General features: G+C 37.1%; 1 protein-coding gene across 6 annotated transcripts in view; it reads left to right on the top strand.

Annotated features, from left to right (window-relative positions):
• The window catches only part of SUGCT (succinyl-CoA:glutarate-CoA transferase), a 727,590-nt gene that overhangs the window by 276,680 nt on the left and 429,496 nt on the right, over positions 1-21,414 (top strand). For all 6 annotated transcript variants that reach the window (XM_065938550.1, XM_065938545.1, XM_065938546.1 and 3 more), the window contains one exon: positions 641-738. In XM_065938550.1, coding sequence (XP_065794622.1) covers positions 641-738 — 98 coding nt within the window. The remainder of the gene's footprint in view (positions 1-640; positions 739-21,414) is intronic.

Below are 21,414 nucleotides of genomic sequence, written 5' to 3'. Positions count from 1 at the left end.
TATTAAAGAAAAATAGTGACAATTCTATAGGAAGAATATCTTTTAATTTGACATTGTTTTAATGGCGAGCATTTGAGGTCAGTGTGCTTGCCTCCCCTTGATTTTAGCACCTTGTACAACATCCTGGATAGGACTACTGGGACAGATAATATTATTTTATTTACATGTGGAACAAATAAGGGAATGTACCTAAAAGATATATGTTGATTATAGGCTTGATGTAAGTGCAGACATGCACTTATGATATTTGTTCTTGGAATTAGGTCTGTTTTACCCAATTTTGTACCCATAGCCCAGTTTCCTCTAGACAAGACTTACTGTGAGAATCTAATAACTCCTTTCCTATCTTCTCATAAATAGGTCCAAGATATTATGGAGGTCTGAGAACTTTTCCTGTGTTCCTGTATGTAGATACTTGTTTAAATGTAGTTAAAAACTTCTTAAAGATGACAAACTCAGTCACCAGTATGACCCGTCCTAGTTGCATGATCCTCCCCTATAAATATATCCATGTTAAGAGGTATAAAACCTAGCAAGGAATGGTCTTGGGGATGGAGTGGTAGGCCCTGAACTCTAGTACCCAGAGGCAGGTACACAAAAATTTTGTGGGTTACACTTTAAAACTATTTTTCCCTTTTAGATCTTGAATTTGCCTGAACTGATCAATGATTCCAAGTACAGAACTAACCACCTTCGGGTACAGAATAGAAAAGAACTTATTAAAATATTATCAACACGGTAAGCTTGGCTCCACTCTGTACATTTAAGAATTAATATGTTATTAGCATTTATCTGGTATTTTTTGGTGTTCTCTTCAGCTTATTTAGCTTAACTTAAAAGTATCTTTCATTTCACAGAATTGGTTAGTGGAAATATGTTTTAAAGCTATGTTTTACTTTGTCTGAAAGCATTTTACATATCTTAAAAAGTACTGTATCATAACAATGATATAAATAAGAGTCACAATAACTTGAATAAAGTTGCTTCTCTATGGTATGTGTTTGGCTTTAGTTGATCATAAATAGGAACAATAATAATTCAACATCATTTTTTACATTTACTGTATGAAATGCTCTCATATATAAGCTCATTTAAACCTTATAATAATCCTGTGAGAGAAGTTCTCTCATTCTTACTGTACAGATAAGGAAACTGAGACAAGGGAGGTTTAGTCAAGAGTTTGTTGGCTTTTCTGAGCCTCTTCTGTGTAGTTTGTCATGATGACGTTTTAGATCGAGTTATGGCTCATAAAGGATTAATGCTAATCAGAGTATTTGATTTCTAAATTATTTCATTCATGTCAGGTTATGCTTTTGTTAAAACCTATACCAGTGTTTCAAGTTTGCCCCAGAGAAAGTTAATAATTCATACTTTTTCCTATCAGTTTCACTTTTGTGTACATCTAAACTTCTCAATCTAAAGAAATAGAATGTGGTTTTTGTGGGACTAAATACCCATAATGTGCTGTTCTTCAGTATGGAATGTTTGCTCTCATCAGAACAGTAAACTAAGAACTTTTGTTCAAATAACCATGTCTTGTCTTTTGAAAAAGGCCCTTGTGTTTCCATGTAGCATAGATATATCAAACCTCTTAGGCTCACATATATATAGAACAGACTGATGATTACCACTGAGGATGTGAGGGAGGGGCAGTATAGGAGTTGGAGACTGGGAGGTATAGCCTATTGAGTGCAAGATAGGCTACACGGATGTATTGAACAACATGGGGAATATAGCCAATACTTTGTAATAACTAAATGGAATGTAAGTTATTTAAAATAGATAATCAACCAGGACCTACTTTAAAAAAAGAAAGACAAACAAGGGGACTTGCCTGGCAATCTAGTGATTAAGACCTCACCTTCCAATGCAGGGAGTGCAGGTTCGATTCCTGGTCAGGGAGCTAAGATCCCACATGCCTTGTGGTCAAAAAACTAAAACATAAAATAGAAGCAACACTGTAACAAATTCAATAAAGACTTTAAAAATAGTCCACATAAAAAAATATTAAAACACACAAACAAACAAAACTTCTTAGAAAAAAACTTCTTAGAAAAAAACTTCTAATGTTACGTTTATTTCTGTTCCCTTATCTGGGGATTTCTACACGAGTCAGCATTCATTACCTACTTGGTCTTTCCTGGATTTTAAGCACTTCTCTACACCGCCTGTATCTCTTCCTTCAATCAATGAGGCCTCTGTGTATGGGACTGATATGCACAGAAGAGGGGAATGAGAATTGGACTCCCCTTATTTGGTCATTAGTTTTATTTAAAACTCAGATTCTACTGCAAAGCCAGAGAGCCCTCAGTCATTAACCTTTCACCCAATGAGAATCAGCCGTTTAGCTCTGCTTTTTGCCTCTGCCTCTCATGCAGTTTTTAATTCGTTAATATGACTTTTTCCTTTCACACAACGGTTACCAAGTTTCAATAATAGACACTTGTGAGAACCTTATCAAAAGCTCTTTCATAGTCTAAATAAATCATATCCATGCTGTGAGAAGAGTGGACCCAAGAAAAATACAAAACCTAGGCAGATGCAAGTATTCTCTTGTTTCTGAATTGTCAGCCCTTTTATAACTTTAAGAACTACAAATTTATTGGTTTCCTATGTCCTAAAACTTAATTTCTTTGCTAAATTCTGTTATAGAATTCTTCTCTGTACAGATTTTTAACATCATCTGTAACAGTTTAATTTCTAATTTCTCTCTTTGGGGTAAATTAAATAACCTGACACCTTCTTCTTTCTACTCTTGTATACCCAGAAATGGGAGTTTCAGCATTTTAGATCCCGTAGGTTCTTGTGTCTTTATTCAGACTTTAGGAATCAAACTTGTAAAGAAGAGGATAAAGGGTAGTCTTAAGAGAGAAAACTTGATCGAGGCGGTCCCATCATCATACAACCTGCAGTTAAAACACAGAATACTACTACAAGGCCCTTGGTTGCCTGGGGGCCAGAGTCCCTGCTCTCTTTAATTGTATGGATGTATTTTGGTGGTGCTTTGTGGGATGCAGTTCTTCAGTCTCTTCTCAAGTCTCGTCTTCTCCATGGTGGATCAAATAGTAATGACCAGGGAAGATTAGCATATTGGTTTAGTCCCTTTGATAACCTTTTCATTTGTTTTTCTGAACAAATATCCATGGGTTCATTAGTACCATTAATTACTGGGATTTCATAAGTATGTGTTGGTCGCTCAGTCATGTCCAACACTTTGCAACCCCATGGACTATAGCCTGCCAGGCTCCTCTGTCCATGGGATTCTCCAGGCGAGAATACTGGAGTGGATTGCCATTTTTTGCTCCATGGGCTCTTCCTGACACAGGGCTTGAATCTACTGTGTTGCAGTCAGATTCTTTACCAGCTGAGCCACCAGGGAAACCCTGACTTTCAGACGTCTCTGTGAAAAATATCTCATTTTCATGATTTTATGTTTTTCTAATATTCAAAATATTAGTGGCTTTATATTAATTAGAGGATTAAATCTGGCTGTTTTAGTTTGACATTATGGCCTTCCACAATCTGACATGACCTTTCCTTTCCACCTTTTCTCACTATAAAGAATAGTATAGAGAAGTGAGTTCAGAGAGAGAGAGTGGGGGCGGGGGATGGCAGGAACATCATGCTGTAAAAGTTCCAATAGACTTTATGATAAAGGAGTTCCTTAAACTTGAGGAACAAAGGAAAGTATTTGACCATAAAATGAGATAGCTTATCAACAACTTCTATTTTCTGTCTAAACTGATGATAGATCTTTTTTTTCTGTCCAATTTTATTGAGATATAATTGATATATAATGTTGTATTGTTTAAGGCATACTGATACTAGTTTGATATGTGTATATATTCTGAAATGATGACCATAATAAGTTTTAGTTAACATCTATCATGTCAGAGTTACAAATCTTTTTTTCCCCTTGTGATGAGAACTTTTAAGATCTGCTCTTAGCAACCATCAAATACAATACAGTATTATTACCTATAGTCACCATTGTTGTTGTTGTTTAGTACATCTGACTCTCTGTGGGCCCATGAACTGTAGCCCATCAGGCTTCTCTGTCCATGGGATTTCCGTGGCAAGTATACTGGAGTGGGTTGCCATTTCCTTCCCCAGGGAATCTTCCTGATCCAGGGATAGAACCCACGTCTCCTGCATTACAGGTAGATTCTTTACTGCTGAGCCACCAGGGAAACCCAAAGTCACCATGCTGTGTATTATATCCTCAGGAGTTATTTATCTTGTAACTGGAAGTTTGTACCTTTTGACCATCTTCACCTATTTTCCTGATCCTGAAGAGATGTCTTGAAGGGAATACTCTAGCTGGTAGCGTTCAAAATTTTTGAGCAACTTAGAGTCAGCAAGCATTCTCATCACATGAAGAGACTTGAGGGACTCAGGAGTTTCAGCGGAACATGCTTCTCCATTGTTCATTCTCTTACTCATCTATTTAGCCCTTTTATTGACTATCTACTATGTGCCAGTGACTGTTTTGAGCCCTAGGAAAATGGCATTAAAAAACCAACATAAAAATTCCTATATTCCTGGGTTTTCATTAAAATAAACCTTACAGACTTTCTATAAGACTTGTAGTGCCTCTTCCATAAAAACACTTGTTTTGATACGCCTCAGAAGTTGGTTGTTCATATTTTTCATAAGCTTTTTGTAAATTTTGCTTCATAAAAGTATTGCAGCTACAGGCTGTTAATTATTAATTGTTAATTATTTAATTTTTTATATAATTGTTAATTTTGTACAGAAGAACTGTACAAAAAAGATCTTCACGGCCCAGATAATCATGATGGTGTGATCACTCACCTACAGCCAGACATCCTGGAATGTGAAGGCAAGTGGGCCTTAGGAAGCATCACTATGAACAAAGCTAGTGGAGGTGATGGAATTCCACTTGAGCTATTCCAAATCCTGAAAGATGATGCTGTGAAAGTGCTGCACTCAATATGCCAACAAATTTGGAAAACTCAGCAGTGGCCAGAGGATTGGAAAAGCTCAGTTTTCATTCCAATCCCAAAGAAAGGCAATGCCAAAGAATGCTCAAACTAACACACAATTGCACTCATCTCACATGCTAGTAAAGTAATGCTCAAAACCCCCCAAGCCAGGCTTCAGCGATACGTGAACCGTGAACTTCCAGATGTTCAAACTGGTTTCAGAAAAGGCAGAGGAACCAGAGGTGAAATTGTCAACATCTGCTGGATCATCAAAAAAGCAAGAGAGTTCCAGAAAAACATCTATTTCTGTTTTATTGACTATGCCAAAGCCTTTGGCTGTGTGGATCACAATAAACTGTGGAAAATTCTGAAAGAGATGGACACACCAGACCACCTGACCTGCCTCTTGAGAAACCTGTATACAGGTAAGGGAGCAACAGTTAGAACTGGACATGGAACAACAGACTGGTTCCAAATAGGAAAAGGAGTACGTCAAGGCTGTATATTGTCACCCTGCTTATTTAACTTATATGCAGAGTACATCATGAGAAATGCTGGGCTGGAGGAAGCACAAGCTGGAATGAAGACTGCTGGGAGAAATATCAATAACCTCAGATATGCAGATGACACCACCCTTATGGCAGAAAGTGAAGAAGAACTAAAGAGCCTCTTGAAAGTGAAAGAGGAGAGTGAAAAAGCTGGCGTAAAGCTCAACATTCAGAAAACTAAGATTATGGCATCTGGTTCCATCACTTCATGTCAAATAGATGGGGAAATAGTGGAAGAAATGGCTGACTTTATTTTTCTGGGCTCCAAAATCACTGCAGATGTGACTGTAGCCATGAAATTAAAAGACGTTTACACCTTGGAAGGAAAGTTATGACCAACCTAGACAGCATACTAGAAAGCATAGACATTACTTTGCCAACAAAGGTCCATCTGGTCAAGGGTATGGTTTTTCCAGTGGTCATGTATGGATGTGAGAGTTGGACTATAAAGAAAGTTGAGCACCAAGGAATTGATGCTTTTGAACTGTGGTGTTGGAGATGACTCTTGAGAGTCTCTTGGACTGCAAGGAGATCCAACCAGTCCATCCTAAAGGAGTATTCAGTCCTGGGTGTTCATTGGAGGGACTGATGTTGAAGCTGAAACTCCCATACTTTGGCCACTTGATGCAAAGAGCTGACTCATTTGAAAAGACCCTGATGCTGGGAAAGATTGAGGGCTGGAGGAGAAGGGGACAGAGGATGAGATGGTTAGATGGCATCACCGAATCGATGGACATGGGTGTGGGTAGACTCTGGGTGTTGGTGATGGAGAGGGAGGCCTGGCGTGCTGCAGTTCATGGGGTTGCTAAGAGTCAGACACGACTGAACAACTGAACTGAACTGAATTATTCATTGTCCTTTTTTTGGAGCATGTTTTAGTGCACATGCTACAAGTTTTGTATGTGTGGTTTTCCTATCATTTCTATAGAAGAGCATATTTTTTTGGGGTAACATTAACTACATTGCCATGTGAATATGCCATGCTTTTTCTAGTCTACTATTAAATATTATGTCATAAAACTTTCCCTTGATGTTCATAGTCACTTTTTTCTGCCTGTATTTTGTTTTAGAAAATCTTCAAAATATATAAAAATGTAGAGGATTTGTTAGAGTGAATTTGCACTTTAGGCAACTTAAAAAAACTCTACTATGATGGACTCACAGTGTTTATTAAAAAAAGAAAAAAAACAAGAAACTTCTTACCCCTTTTATCTAACTTGATATCCAAATGTGGAAACAAAAGCATTCATGGATTTTTACAAACCCTGCTCTCCTAAATACACATGAAGTTTCCCTCTTGGGTTTCAAAATCTTCCATCCAAAGCATTTTTACCGAGTTTCAATTAATTTCCTGAGTAATTTCCCAAAGTAACTTTCCTGCCTATGGCAAGAGTTCATTTAAATGTTTTAGAATCTGGTAATTCTCTTTGAGTTCTCTGAAATTTATAAATTCTTTAGTAAGTGCCTACCAGAAATGTCAGTCACTTACCTCACTTTTCTGTTATTCTTGCTAAATTCAGTTTGATGCTACTCTCTGAGCATGGTCCGGCCCATTCAGGAAGGCAGCTGCATGTTTTTGTCATCAGCTGGGTTTTCCACAGCCAGCACACACACAATCCCCCTCAAGTGCTCTCAGGTGTTACTATTCCCCAACTGTCGCCATGAGTACTTCTTCTTTTTTTTTTTTTTTAATTTAAAGGTGGAAGGCTTTCCCCTTGAGCTTGCCATTTTATCCAGGGTGTTGCAGAAAGTCTATTTACCCAGCTGCTAAGACCAAAAACGAGATGAAGCTAAAGCATGGTAAAAGTCAGTCCCCAGCTAAAATAGAGAAGAGAAGAGATAATGGAGACTCATCCAGGGCCTGTTACAACAAGCCCCTTCTTTGCAAAGCTAAGGAGCAACAAACTCCTCTCCTGTGCCACCCACATGCAGGACCAGCATTTTTGCAATAGTTCAGACCTTGTAGGAGAGACTGACAATCACGATGTGTATTGATGCTAAGAAGACAAGATTAAGATGATGTATTAGTAGCCGGGGAGAAACAGTAGGAAGGCATGAAATGAAGATGAAGGAAAGGAGAAATGAAGGGGAAAATAGAAATACAATTCCCTTTATTCCTCCCCCTTCCTCTCTTCATTTCTAGTGGCCACTGACTATATGCCCTTGTCCTGTAGATACAGAGATGATAGAAGTGGTGGGCTGTTGGTCTAAGTAGGAAAACAAACAAAGCAATGAACTAAGTACTGTGTGTGAAGTGCCACTGTGCACATACACCCAGGGTGCTAGGAGCTCAGAGAAGGGGCAGTTCCCTCAATTAGGGCAAGTCAGGGAAGGCTTCCTGTAGGCGGTGTCACCTGAAATTAGTCTTAAAGGACAAATAGAAATAGGCAGGTAAAGAAAAAAGATAGTTCAAAAGAGGAAATATCAAGCTGAGTGTAATTTTTTACAGAGAAAAAAAATAATCATAGGAGAAGAAAAGAAAGTAGCTTGGAAAAAAACTGATAACAACTTTTAAATTGCTTTTTGAAAAATGCCACACATATTAAGGAAGTGTATATCAGTACAGTCCTGGTGAAGGCACTCCTAAAATGTTGGTTGTACTAGGTTGTCATAAATAAAATGGCAGTGTCAGATAAATTACCTTTTATTTTTAAAGTGCTGTGGCAATTCCTTCAGTAAAATCATTATTTTGGGTTTAGAATGATCTGAGTTTTAAGTCAAGTAACTGAATATCTACTTATTTTTAGAGTTTTCAATATTAATATACTGTGAAATTAAACTCCTTCATTCAGAGCCTTCTAAACAGAAGTACTAAACAAATATTTGTTGAACTGAATCCGGAACTTATCAAAGAGCTTCATCTCTTTAAATTTGATGTCAGGTCAATTTTAATAGACTTGTTCAGAATATTGGAGAGTTGAACCTGGAACATTTTGGGGGTTGTTGATGGAAGGCTTGTGACTTCAAAGATGCCTAAATATGTTAATTTTTAAAACCTGATATCTTGGCTCCATTAGGCAAATTTGGTCATTTCACTGCCCTGACTAGATCTTTCATGGAGATCCCACAGCTTTAAGGCTAGTTTAAACTATTTATCTTAACATATGTAATTGCATCTCCCACTTTTGCCTTAGAACCATCTTATAATTTAGCCTGGTCTTTTAATCTGCTGTGTCTTTGCATATACTCATTTCTTTTCACTAAAATGATGAAGTTTCTTTGTCCTTTAAAATAAGCACAAATTTTGGGAGCTTTTCCTGTCATTTGACTGTTTTAAGTGGCTCCTTCTTTGTTGCTATGTGAAAGCATCTATTACACTCAACTGTCATTCATCCTCCTCCTTGACAAGACAGTAAATTTCTTAAGGCAGAGACTAGCTTTTGATTTTCAAAGATTTTTTTTTAGAGCAGCTTTAGGTTGTAGCAAAACCGAGAGGGAGGCACAAGGAGTTCCCATATACACTCTGCTCTCCTGTTTCCTGCCTCCCCCCGGCCTCTCCACTATCGACATTCCTCACCAGATGGTACATTTGTTATAATTGATTCACCTACACTGACACGTCATAAGAGACTATGTCGTTTTGAAATGTTTTATTTCTAGTGCACATTTAGGTTCCTGACACTAGGTGTTCTTTGAGTTAGTGAACACATGAATTAATAAGGGGCAGGCAAAGTCATCCAAATTTGGCACACCGGCTAAAGGAAAAAGACCCACTGTCAGGTAAAGTAAAAAGAGGAGAGCAGTGGTAGCTAGAAATGACAACTTTTTCTAAACGCATCTAGGAGGCCTGTGTTATGATCACAGAATGTCAAAAGACCTGAAAACCAGAGTCTCCCACTAACTCTGTGGAGCGGAGCAAATCCTCTGATTGCTCTGAGCCTCAGGTTCTCTTGCATACAGCGTGTCTAACAACACCTACATCATTCAGTTCAATTCAGTTCAGTTCAGTCGTTCAGTCGTGTCCCACTCTCTGAGGCCCCATGAATCGCAGCACGCCAGGCCTCCCTGTCCATCACCAACTCCCGGAGTCCACCCAAACCCATGTCCATCGAGTCAGTGATGGCATCCAACCATCTCATCCTCTGTCGTCCCCTTCTCCTCCTGCCTTCAATCTTTCCCAGCATCAGGGTCTTTACAAATGAGTCAGCTCTTCGCATCAGGTGGCCAAAGTATTGGAGTTTCAGCTTCAGCATCAGTCCTTCCAATGAACACCCAGGACTGATCTCCTTTAGGGTGGACTGGTTGGATCTCCTTGCAGTCCAAGGGACTCTCAAGAGTCTTCTCCAACACCACAGTTCAAAAGCATCAATTCTTTGGTGCTTAGCTTTCTTTATAGTCCAACTCTCACATCCATACATGACCACTGGAAAAACCATGGTGAGAATTAAAAACCAGAACAGGCATGAAAGCTGCCAGCATGGCCCTTGGCATATGACAGCGTTCAGTGTATTGTAGGAGAATCTCAATTCTCAAGAATCATAAAATCCTAATTTTTTTGCCATCAGAGTTCTCCTATATCTTTTTTTTTTTTATTCATAGATGCCATGTTTTGAGAGATTTTTCTCTTCCAAACTGTAATTATTATATGAATTACCTTTCACAATTTTTATTTAATAAAGTTTCTTTTAACTGCCAATCAGATTCTGATTAGGATGATATAACTAGTGTTACTGTACTGATTTGATTTAATTTTAACAGAAATAAAGCATAACATTCTACTTGGCCTGTACAACCCCGTTGCAGCTAAATAAATTATTTCTGTTCAATTTAAAAAAATTAAAAATAGCTCACAAGATTCAGGAATACATTTAATTTTGTACAATGATCTTAATAATGCTTTGTTTTTTCTTTTTTTTCAAACCCAAAGTGGGCCTTAGTAGCTCATATACTATTCCCTTTCAAGAAATACTGTTTTTCAGTGTAGGCAATGAATTTGGAAGTTGTGAACATTCCACTTAAATTATTCCATGCATTTGTGGTTGTACCTTCATAAATAACGAAACACTTATATAGTGTGTTTCTGAGTTGCTATGCTGTGTTAACAGCCTCTATGAAGAGCTTCAGTCAGGGGCTTTGAACTCTGAAATAAAATGTATCCGTGAGTTTTCCTTTGTCATTTTTACAGTTAAGTTTTTCAAAGTTTTAATGGGTATCTCTGGCCTTCCTGAAAGCTGTTGACTTTACCTTCTGTTAAATAACATCTATTGTGCTCGTGCCTAGCTGCTCAGTCGTGTCTGACTCTTTGCTACCCCATGGACTGTAGCCCCCCAGGCTCCTCTATCCATGGGAATCCTGCAGGCAAGAATATTGGAGTGAGTTGCCATGCCCTTCTCCAGGGGATCTTCCCAACCCAGGGATCGGACCCAGGTCTCCACATTGCAGGCAGATTCTTTACTGTCTGAGCCACCAGGGAAGCTCAAGTATCCTTAATTTTTATTTCTAGTAAAAAAATAAAACCATCACATATTTTTCTCTCTTGCCTCTCCCCCTCCCCCTGTCTTAAATCCCCATTTCAGTCCTCCCTCCTGCCTGCCTTCCATGGCCCCATCTTCCTGTCCTTATCCTGTCTTTCACAGTTTGGACTCTTTTACTATTAAATAATGGGTAGATATCATGTATCACCTTTCTAGGTGGGTTTTACCTTTTTGCAGGAAGGCTTCATTGAACAGGATAGGGTTTTATCAGTGGCTGCCTACATGATATAATTTAGAAGAGCTGGAAGGAACCTCTATTCCATGGAATATAACTGTTCCTTACACATAGTTTGCTGGTTTCAGAAATTCTACAACTGTAGATTTGAGGGACTTAAAATTTGGTTCACTCTGACACTTCAAACAGCACAGGAGGAGTTAAAGCATGAAGTCTTATTCCTTAGAGTAAATAAAATTTCCCAGGCCTTTTCTTCAGACCAGATTTTAATATGGGAAAAGTGGAGAATTCACCAAAGCCCTGGCTGCCTAAGGTGGGTGAAAAGCAGGATGAAGGCTGAGAGCAGTCGGGGACCTCAGAGATTAAGTTTCCTCACCGACACTTCTGCCAGGGCTGGGAGGCTCTGGAAGTCTCTTTTAACCCTGATTAATTCCTCCCCTTTCTAAAGCTGGCAATCATTGACTCTCCCATGTCTACATGTTTTTAATGTAACATAGAGAAACTTATTGTTTTCTCCCATGGAAACTTTTATGTTGGTCTAATATTCTCTTTCCCATGTGATCCCACTTTAAAATCTCTTCTGCCAGCCTTTCCCCCTTCCCTGACTTCTATTAGTATCTTATGAGGCTGAATTTTATATGATTTATATATATCCTCAACCTACATATTTAGTTTATTGTAACCTCCCCCCAACCTTGCATAAAGCTTCAAATTGTATCATTGAAGGTTTATCTGGCATGCACTGCAGAGAACTGATTTGGATAAATGAATCTGACGTTTGCTGCGGGTCACATTTGTTTTCTTATGCATTCCATGGCAGCTCTGCCATTATCAGCTAATAGATGGTCCCTTGTAAAATGTCTATATTTTATGTGGTACATTTCTGAATGTTGGTTATTTGGAGATAGATGTAAGTGGCTATGTGTTGTTACTATAAAATCAGCCTGGAGGGAGAAAGAATGAAAGAAACCCAGTCCTGGAATGCATCCTTTTGGCTTACAGAATGCAAAAGGACCCACTGCAACTCCAAACAAGCTCCTCGTGACCAGGGCTCTTTCCACCCTGTTAAGAGAATTCTTTGTGACTGAGAATCAAATGATGTCTTTAAGTGAGTCAGGGTGGAATGGAATGTCATCCCACTCCTACTTTCCTCCTCCTTTTTTCCAGAAGGGCTATAAACCATTCCACACTGCCTTTTAGTAGAAAGAATTAGGTGGTAGGGGTGGGATATTTATTTGTATGTGCAGGGGTGGGGAGGGGGTGTGTGGATGATGGTGGAGGGAGGGCGTCCAGTAAACTCTGTTTCCCTGGATAAAACATTTAATACCCTCATCTCTCCACTGGAACTTAATGTATATTTTTAGATTTATAGAATGTTAGAGTCCTAAACACTTGGAGAGCTGGATAGAACTTGGGATATCATAGACCTTAACCCCTTCCTATGTGTAAGAACTTGGAATTTAACAGCATCATGACCAGAGACCCCTTGAAATCTGGTGGGAGATTCCACAAAGCTTGAAAGACTTTCCTTTTAGAAGGATGTAGGCACAGCTCTGCAGACTTTGTTGGCTGACCTTCTTCTGCTCTTGACTTTTGAATTGGATAGAGAATCTGGAGTTTGACTCGGTCTCCTGACACTCAGACTCCCAGACTCATTCCTGCCCTGCCCAATTTCCTGCCTGCCTTTGGCTCAGACTGAGTTCTATTCTGCAATAACTTTGCCCCCCACTTGGGTCCTATGCTTATCTTTTCTTAGCTTCAGCTTTGCAGCATAGGCCTTCCTTGGTCCTTTGATCTTACACCAACTGATGTTTCTAGGAAGAGCTGACTCCACCTCTCTCCCAATACTGACAGCTGACATGCCTGCTGAGCTCTGATTTCCACCAGCTGTCCAGCATCCTGGAACATTCCCTAGTGACCAGCTGCTCCTGGCCATCTTCACCTGGACAATCCACGGTAGTTTGGCAAGCTGCTCACTGCTTCCAAAGCCAGACTAGACCTACCTTAGTTCTAGTTTAATATGTTTTGCCCAATATCACACAGCTTACTGGTGAGGCTCAAATTGGAATCTCCTGATTATCAATGCCTTTTCCATAGTATTCACAGGGCAACCGTTTTTCTTTTTTATAACTAGGAATTTTGTGTTTAGAATAATCTTGGCTAGGAAAAGAAACTCAGGAAACATTCTGCACCCCCCCCCCACCAGGCGCGCACACACACACACACAAACTTTTAATCTTTAAGTTTATATAAATTTGCGTTTTTCTTAATGATTTTTCTTCCCTCTATTGTGAATTGTTTTTCTTTTCTCATTTGCTAACTTTGGAAAAAGAAAAATCCAGACATTGGAATGTCTGAGTTTATTTAAGTCTCAGTACTCTGTTCAATTTAATGAAGGGAAACAAAAAAGGAAAATCAGAATGCTGGCCTGGATCTTTGTGGCTCTGGGATTGGCCCTTTTTGGTGGTCACTGATAATATACTGTATTTGGAAAATAAGAGTAATTGGTGGTTCCAAGCTATTTTTAAACACATTAAAATACAGAAATATGTTCTAAAATATAGACTGTTAAAAATGGAAATTGTGAGAAACATAATCATTTTGTAATAATTTAAAATACATTTTCTAAAATAGAAAAATAAAAAGAAGATTTATTTAGTATATTTCACGAGGTAGAAGTAGTAGACATAGGTCACAGTGCACAGCCTGCTAACAGAGAGCACATATTCGTTTTTAGTGTCTATCTATGCAGCATTTATAAACACTGATTACAGACCAGGTTACGAAGAAGATATTATTAATAGTCAACTTCAAGAAAGATAGTTCAAAAACTAACCATAATGAAATATTCTAAAAATTAATAACAAATTTCAATAGGCAAAACACAGCATGTAAGCAAAAAATATTTAACATGGGATGAAAATTTTAAAATCATATTTAACTATTTATGGTAGAGCAAACCATCCTAAAATTTTGTTGTTTTAAAATGTATCTGAAAACTTTTTCTATGGAATTAGATAGAAAATACTTTAGGCTCTGTGGACTTTGTAGATTATATCATAGTTACTTTACTAATGCAGTGAGATGGCAACCATAGAGAATACTTTAATGAATGAATGTGACTCTATTCCAAAAAAACTTATTTATGGACACTGAAAATTGAATTTCATACATTTTTCATGTATAGTGAGATATTATTCTTTTGATTTCTTTCAATCATTTTATTTTTTTATTTTTATTAGTTGGATGCTAATTACTTTACAATATTGTAGTGGTTTTTGCCATACATTGACATGAATCAGCCATGGATTTACATGTGTTCCCCATCCATTTTAAATGTATCCATTTTTTACTGAGAACAAAGATTTTACTCTCAACAATTTTCCTCCATATCATATAGCAGCATTAGCTATAGTCAACATGTTATATATTACATCCCTAGTACTTATTTACTTTATAGCTGGAAGTTATAACTTTTGAACACCTTCTTCCAGTTTCCCTTCCTTTTGCTCTTTGCTTCTGTTTACCACAAGTCTGGTCTCTTCTTCTGAGTTTTTTTTTTTTAAGTACTATATCTAAGTGAAATTATATAGTATTTGTCTTTCTCTGTCCGACTTCTTTCACTTAGCATAAGATTTTCTCACTTTTTATGTCTGAATAATATTCCATTGTCTATATTTACCACAATTTCTTTATCCATTTATCTATTTGTAGACAGTTTGTTTCCATGCATTGGCTATAGCAGATAATGCTGCTGTGCACGTTGGGATGTAAATATCTTCTCAAGTTAGTGTTTTCATTTCATTTGGATTCCCAGACAGGGAATTGCTGGATTATGTGATAGTTCTATTTTTAACTTTTTGAGGATCCTCCATAGCATTTTCCATAGTGCTTACCAATTTACAAGCCCACCAACAGTCCAAAAGAGCTCCCTTTTCTTCACAGCTATGACAACATTTGTCATTTCTTTCTTTTTGATGATTCCATTCTAACAAGCATAAGTTGATGTCTTATGGTGGCTTTAATTTGCATTTTCTTGGTGACTAGTGATGTTAAGTATCTTTTCATGTGCCTTTTGGCCATCCGTATGAATTCTTTAGAGACATATCTATTCAGATCCTTTGCCTATTTTTTAAAATTGGGTTGTATGGATTTTGCTATATAATGAATTATTTATATATTTTGAATATTAACCCATTTTCATGTATATAGTTTGCAAATTTTTTTTCCTATTCCACAGGTTGTCTTTTCACTTTGTTGATTGTTTCTTTCACTGTTCAGAAGCACTTTGATATAGTCCCACTTATTTATTTCAATATTGTTTCTTGTAGTTTAGGTGTCATATCCAAAAAACCATTGCCAGCACCAATGTCAAGGAGCTTTGTTTCTCTGTGTTTTCATCTTGAAGTTTCATGGTTTCAGACCTTACATTTAAGTCTTTAATTCATTTAAACTAATATTTGTGAGTGGTGTAAGATACAGGCACACTTTCATTCCTTTACATGTGAATATTCAGTTATTCCAGTTTCATTTATTTAAAACTGTCTCTTTTTCATTGAGTATTCTTGGCTTGCTTTTGAAATATTAGTTGACCATATACACTCGGGTGTATTTCTGAGCTCTCCATTCTATTCCACTGGTCTATTTGTCTGTTTTTAATGCCAGTACCATACTGTTTTGATGACTACAGCTTTATAGCATTGCTTGAAGTCAAGAAGTGTGATACCTCTTGTTTTGATCTTTCTTGGGATTTCTTTGGCTATTCAGGGTCTTTTGTGGTTTCATATAAATTTCAGAAGTGTTTTTCTACTTCTGTAACAAAATGTCGTTGGGGTGTTGATAGAATTAGAGTTGAATTTATAGATGGCTTTTGACAGTATTGACATTTTAACTATTAATTCTTCTAATCCATGAACATGAAATACTTTTTTGTTTATGTTTTTATTATTTTCTCTCATCAGTACCTTGTAATTTTCATAGTGGAGATCTTTCTCCTCTTCATGCAAATTTATTCCTAAGTATTTTATTGTTTTTGATTCTATTGTAAGTGAGATTAATTTACTTATTTCTATTCTCCTTCATTTATTTCTGTTGTAATCTTTATTGTTTTCTTTCTTCTTCTAACTTTGGGCTCAGTTTGTCCTTCTTCTCCTAGTTCCATAAGGTATTCATTTTAGCTCAAGGGTTGTACAAGAAAAGGTGAACTAAATGTGCTCCGTTGGCTATAGTTTTCAAGCCCTTATTTTGAAACTTCAATGATTTGTTATCATTACTATTGCAATTCTGAGGGTTGACTGGGTTGTTCTGCTGGACTTGGAGGAGCCTGTTTATGTGGTTGTTTTTAGTTAGATGGTTATCTGGGCTAGAAAGCCCAGGGTGGCCTCACTCATTTGACTGATTGGGGTTGGCTGCTGGCTGCAAAGAGTGACTTGGATCTCTTCCTCATCTTTTTCACCTGTCAAGCTAGAGAGGCTTTCTTTCCTACATGGTGATCTTTAAACACTAGTTAAAAGGGCAAAAGCAGAAGCAACAAGGCCTCTTGAGGTGTTTGCTCTAGAACTTGTATAGTGTGTCTTCCATCACGTTTAATTATTCAAAATGAGTCATGAGGCCAGTTCACATTCAAGCTGAAGACAAATAATTTATTAATGTGTATTATGAATCTTTTTGGAGAAATGTAACAAGCAGTGATTTCCAAACTTATGTGGCCAGAAAAAGTTTCTTTCACCTTCTTACTCCACTAATCCCAATTCCTATTAACACATCAAGTGATCCTAGTGTACCTTGGAATACAGCTTGAAATCAGATAATCTAATCTAATCTAATTTAGAGAAATAGGTACTAAAATGGTATCAGATATAATTTTATATTGAAAGAATACATACTACATTACACTACCCTACAATTAAGTAGAGCTTATCTTGGGTATTAAAGTTAGAAAATCTCGGACTTGAACTTATGTAGGAGTTCTAAATTTTACTGTTGTATTACACAAGAATGGAAATTATGTATTTCTTGGACTGGATGGTTTATTTTAATACTGGAACAAAAGAATTATGTGTTCATTAACTAAGACAGATTGGAAAGGCTATGGGACCTTTCCCAGATTTTATCCAGGGTTTGGTAAATACTAAATTTAGAGAATGAGTTGGAAATTAGGAGAGAAAACAAAATTGGTCTCTGAATATGTACTACCAACTATAGGTTGTTTACTAAAATGATTTATGAAGAAAGTATTAAAAATAATACTGCATATTATATTAAAGGAATAATTTTCAAAAATTAATTTATTTACTTTAATTGGAGCTAATTGCTTTACAATGTCATGGTGGTTTTTGCCATAAACTGACATGAATCAGCCATGGGTACATGTGTCCCCCATCCCCAACCCCCCTCCCACCTTCCTCCCTATCCCATCCCTCTGGGCGGTTCCAGTGCATTGACTTTGAGTACCCTGTTTCAGGTATCAATCTTGGACTGGTCATCTATTTCACATATGGTAATATACATGTTTCGATACTGTTCTCTCAGATCATCCCACCCTCGCCTTCTCCCACAGAGTCCAAAAGTCTCTTCTGTACATCTGTGTCTCTTTTTCTGTCTTGCATATAGGGTTGTTGCTACCATCTTTCTAAATTCCATATATATGCATTAATATACTGTATTGATGTTTTTCTTTCTGACTTACTTTACTCTGTATAATAGGCTCCAGTTTCATCCTTCTTATTATAACTGATTTAAATGCATTCTTCTTAATAGCTGAGTAGTATTCCATTGTGTATATATGCCACAGCTTTCTTATCCATTTGTCTGCTGATCGACATCTAGGTTGCTTCCAGTCCTGGAAACAGTGCTGTGATGAACATTGGGATACACGTGTCTCTTTCACTGCTGGTTTCTTTGGTGTGTATGCCCAGCAGTGGGATTGCTGAGTTGTATGGCAGTTCTCTTTCCAGTTTTTTTAAGGAATCTCCACACTGTTCTCCATAGTGGCTGTACTAGTTTGCATTCCCACCAACAGTATAAGAGGGTTCCCTTTTCTTCACACCCTCTCCGGCATTTATTGCTTGTAGACTTCTGGATAGCAGCCATCCTGACTGGCGTGTAATGGTACCTCATTGTGGTTTTGATTTGCATTTCTCTGATAATGAGTGATGTTGAGCATCTTTTCATGTGTTTGTTAGTCATCTGTATGTCTTCTTTGGAGAAATGTCTGTTTAGTTCTTTGGCCCATTTTTTGATTGGGTCATTTATTTTTCTGGTATCGAACTGCATGAGCTGTTTTTATATTTTTGAGATTGATTCTTTGTCTATTGCTTCATTTGATATTATTTTCTCCCATTCTGAAGGCTGTCTTTTCACCTTGCTTATAGTTTCCTTCATTGTGCAAGAGCTTTTAAGTTTAATTAGGTCCCATTTGCTTATTTTTGCTTTTATTTCCATTACTCTGGGAGGTGTGTCATAGAGGATCTTGCTGTGGTTTATGTCAGAGAGTGTTTTGCCTATGTTTTTCTCTAGGAGTTTTATAGTTTCTAGTCTTACATTTAGATCTTTAATCCATTTTGAGTTTATCATTGTGTATGGTGTTAAAAAGTGTTCTAGTTTCATTCTTTTACAAGTGGTTGACCAGTTTTCCCAGCACCACTTGTTAAAGAGATTATCTTTTCTCTGTTGTATATTTTTGACTCCTTTGTCAAAGATAAGGTGTGCATAGGTGCATGGATTTATCTCTTGGCTTTCTAGTTTGTTCCATTGATCTATATTTCTGTTATATTAAAGGAATAATATTTTTAAGGAAAACTTACAACTAGCAGAGTTAACCATGTGATGAGAAAAAAGTCAATGTATATAAAGTAGTACTTTCCTATTTAATCCAAAGATGTAATGAAGGAGAGATTCCTTACATGGTTAATAGCAGCAACATCAAATACAAAACACCTGGAAAAAATAGTAATAAGATATATGAGATTACCTGAAAAAAACTATAAAAACTTCTTGCCTAGGAAGACTAAATATTGTAAATTTGTCAGTTTTCCCCATTACTAATACTTGAACAAAATTCCAAATACCATTTCAAGAGGGTTATTTTTGGAATTGAATACAGTCTAAAGTTTATGTTGAGAATAAGTTTACTAGATAGATTATTACAACGTTACTGGAGAGGAAAATCACTAATATATATTAGAACAGCTCTAAGTGTTAAAATGGTATAAATAAATTAAAAAAAAAAAACCAAAGTAGGGAAAATGTTTCCAATAATAACTGCAGATAATGGTATATAGGAATATATAGATCAGTATAGGAATATATACTATTCCTATAGTATATATAGGAATATAGACAGATCAGTAAAAAACCTACAATAGTTTAACTTGAATAAATAATTCGTAAAAACTGAAATCCTCATGTGAAATTAATATATAAAAAGTATTTGGCCCTACTAGTAATTAAATATATACAAATAAGGACTTCTCTGTTGGTCCACTGGTTAAGACTTCACCTTCCAATTCAGGGAGTACCGGTTCAGTCCCTGGGCAGGAAGCTAAGATCCCACATGCCTTGTGGTCAAAACACTAAAACATAAAACAGAAGCAATATTGTGAAAAATTGACCTAGTTGGTAGACATACAAGTGATTTATTATAAGCTTTAAGTCATTAAGGACCAAGAACAGCACAGATCTGTAGTTCAGTTCAGTTCAGTCGCTCAGTCGTGTCCAACTCTTTGTGACCCCATGAATCGCAGCACGCCAGGCCTCCCTGTCCATCACCAACTCCTGGAGTTTACCCAAACTCATGTCCATTCAGTCAGTGATGCTATCCAACCATCTCATCCTCTGTCGTCCTCATCTCCTCCTGCCCTCAGTCCCTCCCATCATCAGGGTCTTTTCCAATGAGTCAACTCTTCGCTTGAGGTGGTCAAAGTATTGGAGTTTTAGCTTCAGCATCAGTCCTTCCAATGAACACTCAGGACTGATCTTTAGGATGGACTGGTTGGATAAGAGTCTTCTCCAACACCACAGTTCAAAAGCATCAATTCTTCGGCGCTCAGCTTTCTTCACAGTCCAACTCTCATATCCATACATGACCACTGGAAAAACCATAGCCTTGACTAGATGGACCTTTGTTGAACAAGTAATGTCTCTGCTTTTTAATATTCTATCTAGCTTGGTCATAACTTTCCTTCAAAGGAGTAAGCGTCTTTTAATTTCATGGCTGCAGTCACCATCTGCAGTGATTTTGGAGCCCCCCAAAATAAAGTCTGACACTGTTTTCACATCTATTTCCCATGAAGTGATGGGACCAGAAGGCATGATCTTAGTTTTCTGAATGTTGAGCTTTAAGCCAGCTTTTTCACTCTCCTCTTTCACTTCCATCAAGAGGCTTTTTAGTTCCTCTTCACTTTCTGCCATAAGGGTGGTGTCATCTGCATATCTGAGGTTATTGATATTTCTCCCGATAGACCTGTAGAGGTCAAATTAAATGTAAGAAGTTTATGCTATTTAATGAAATGCTTCCTGTCAATTAGTTTCTGTTCTTAATTTCATTTTGTGTGATATCAAAATTAAAGGTATTTCTGATACTTTTTCAGCTTGTATGTTATTGTGGATAAATTAATAGATTTTTATAATGTCTTATGCATTTTACTTTGAAAAACTGAAAAGTTGTAGGTTTCTCCTTTATACATTCTTTGAAAAAGTTGTATATTTTCCTTGCTTTTACTTATGGAGATGGAAAGTATAAACTTGGTAAGAAGAAAAGGAACCATGTATTTTGTTTGTGTGCTACAAAACTTTTCATTTTTCAGTGGGAAAGAGAATGTTTTGATAAAGCACAGTCTACCAATGACTTCTGCCATAAGTAGCAGAATCTACTAACAATTTATGCATGCCTTTTGAAGTTGTTTACTGTAATGTTCAATGAAACTTACATACTTATTTTAATTGTAACCATATAAAGCATCTTAAAGCAACATGTACATACAAGAGCTGTGCATTTGAGAAATGTCAATAATATGATAATTGGTGGGGGGAGAGAGCAAATTAGCCAAGATGGTGTGTTTAGGTTCTCTTGCCCCACATTTGGTAAATCATGACTATGTAACAGCTGAGATCATTTATAGCACTGCACATGCGTATTATGAGGTTTATGTGACAGCTGAGATCACTTATAGCACTGGGCATGTGCTACACAAGGTACTTTCTTGGTCATGGGTTGTGTGCAGTATGCCTGTGTGAGCTCCATCCATAAAGCGGCAGGAATTACTGCTGCC

This window comes from Muntiacus reevesi, chromosome 6 (genome assembly GCF_963930625.1).
Source record: "Muntiacus reevesi chromosome 6, mMunRee1.1, whole genome shotgun sequence".
Taxonomy (NCBI): domain Eukaryota; kingdom Metazoa; phylum Chordata; class Mammalia; order Artiodactyla; family Cervidae; genus Muntiacus; species Muntiacus reevesi.
This window is presented reverse-complemented; position numbering and strand designations above follow the sequence as displayed.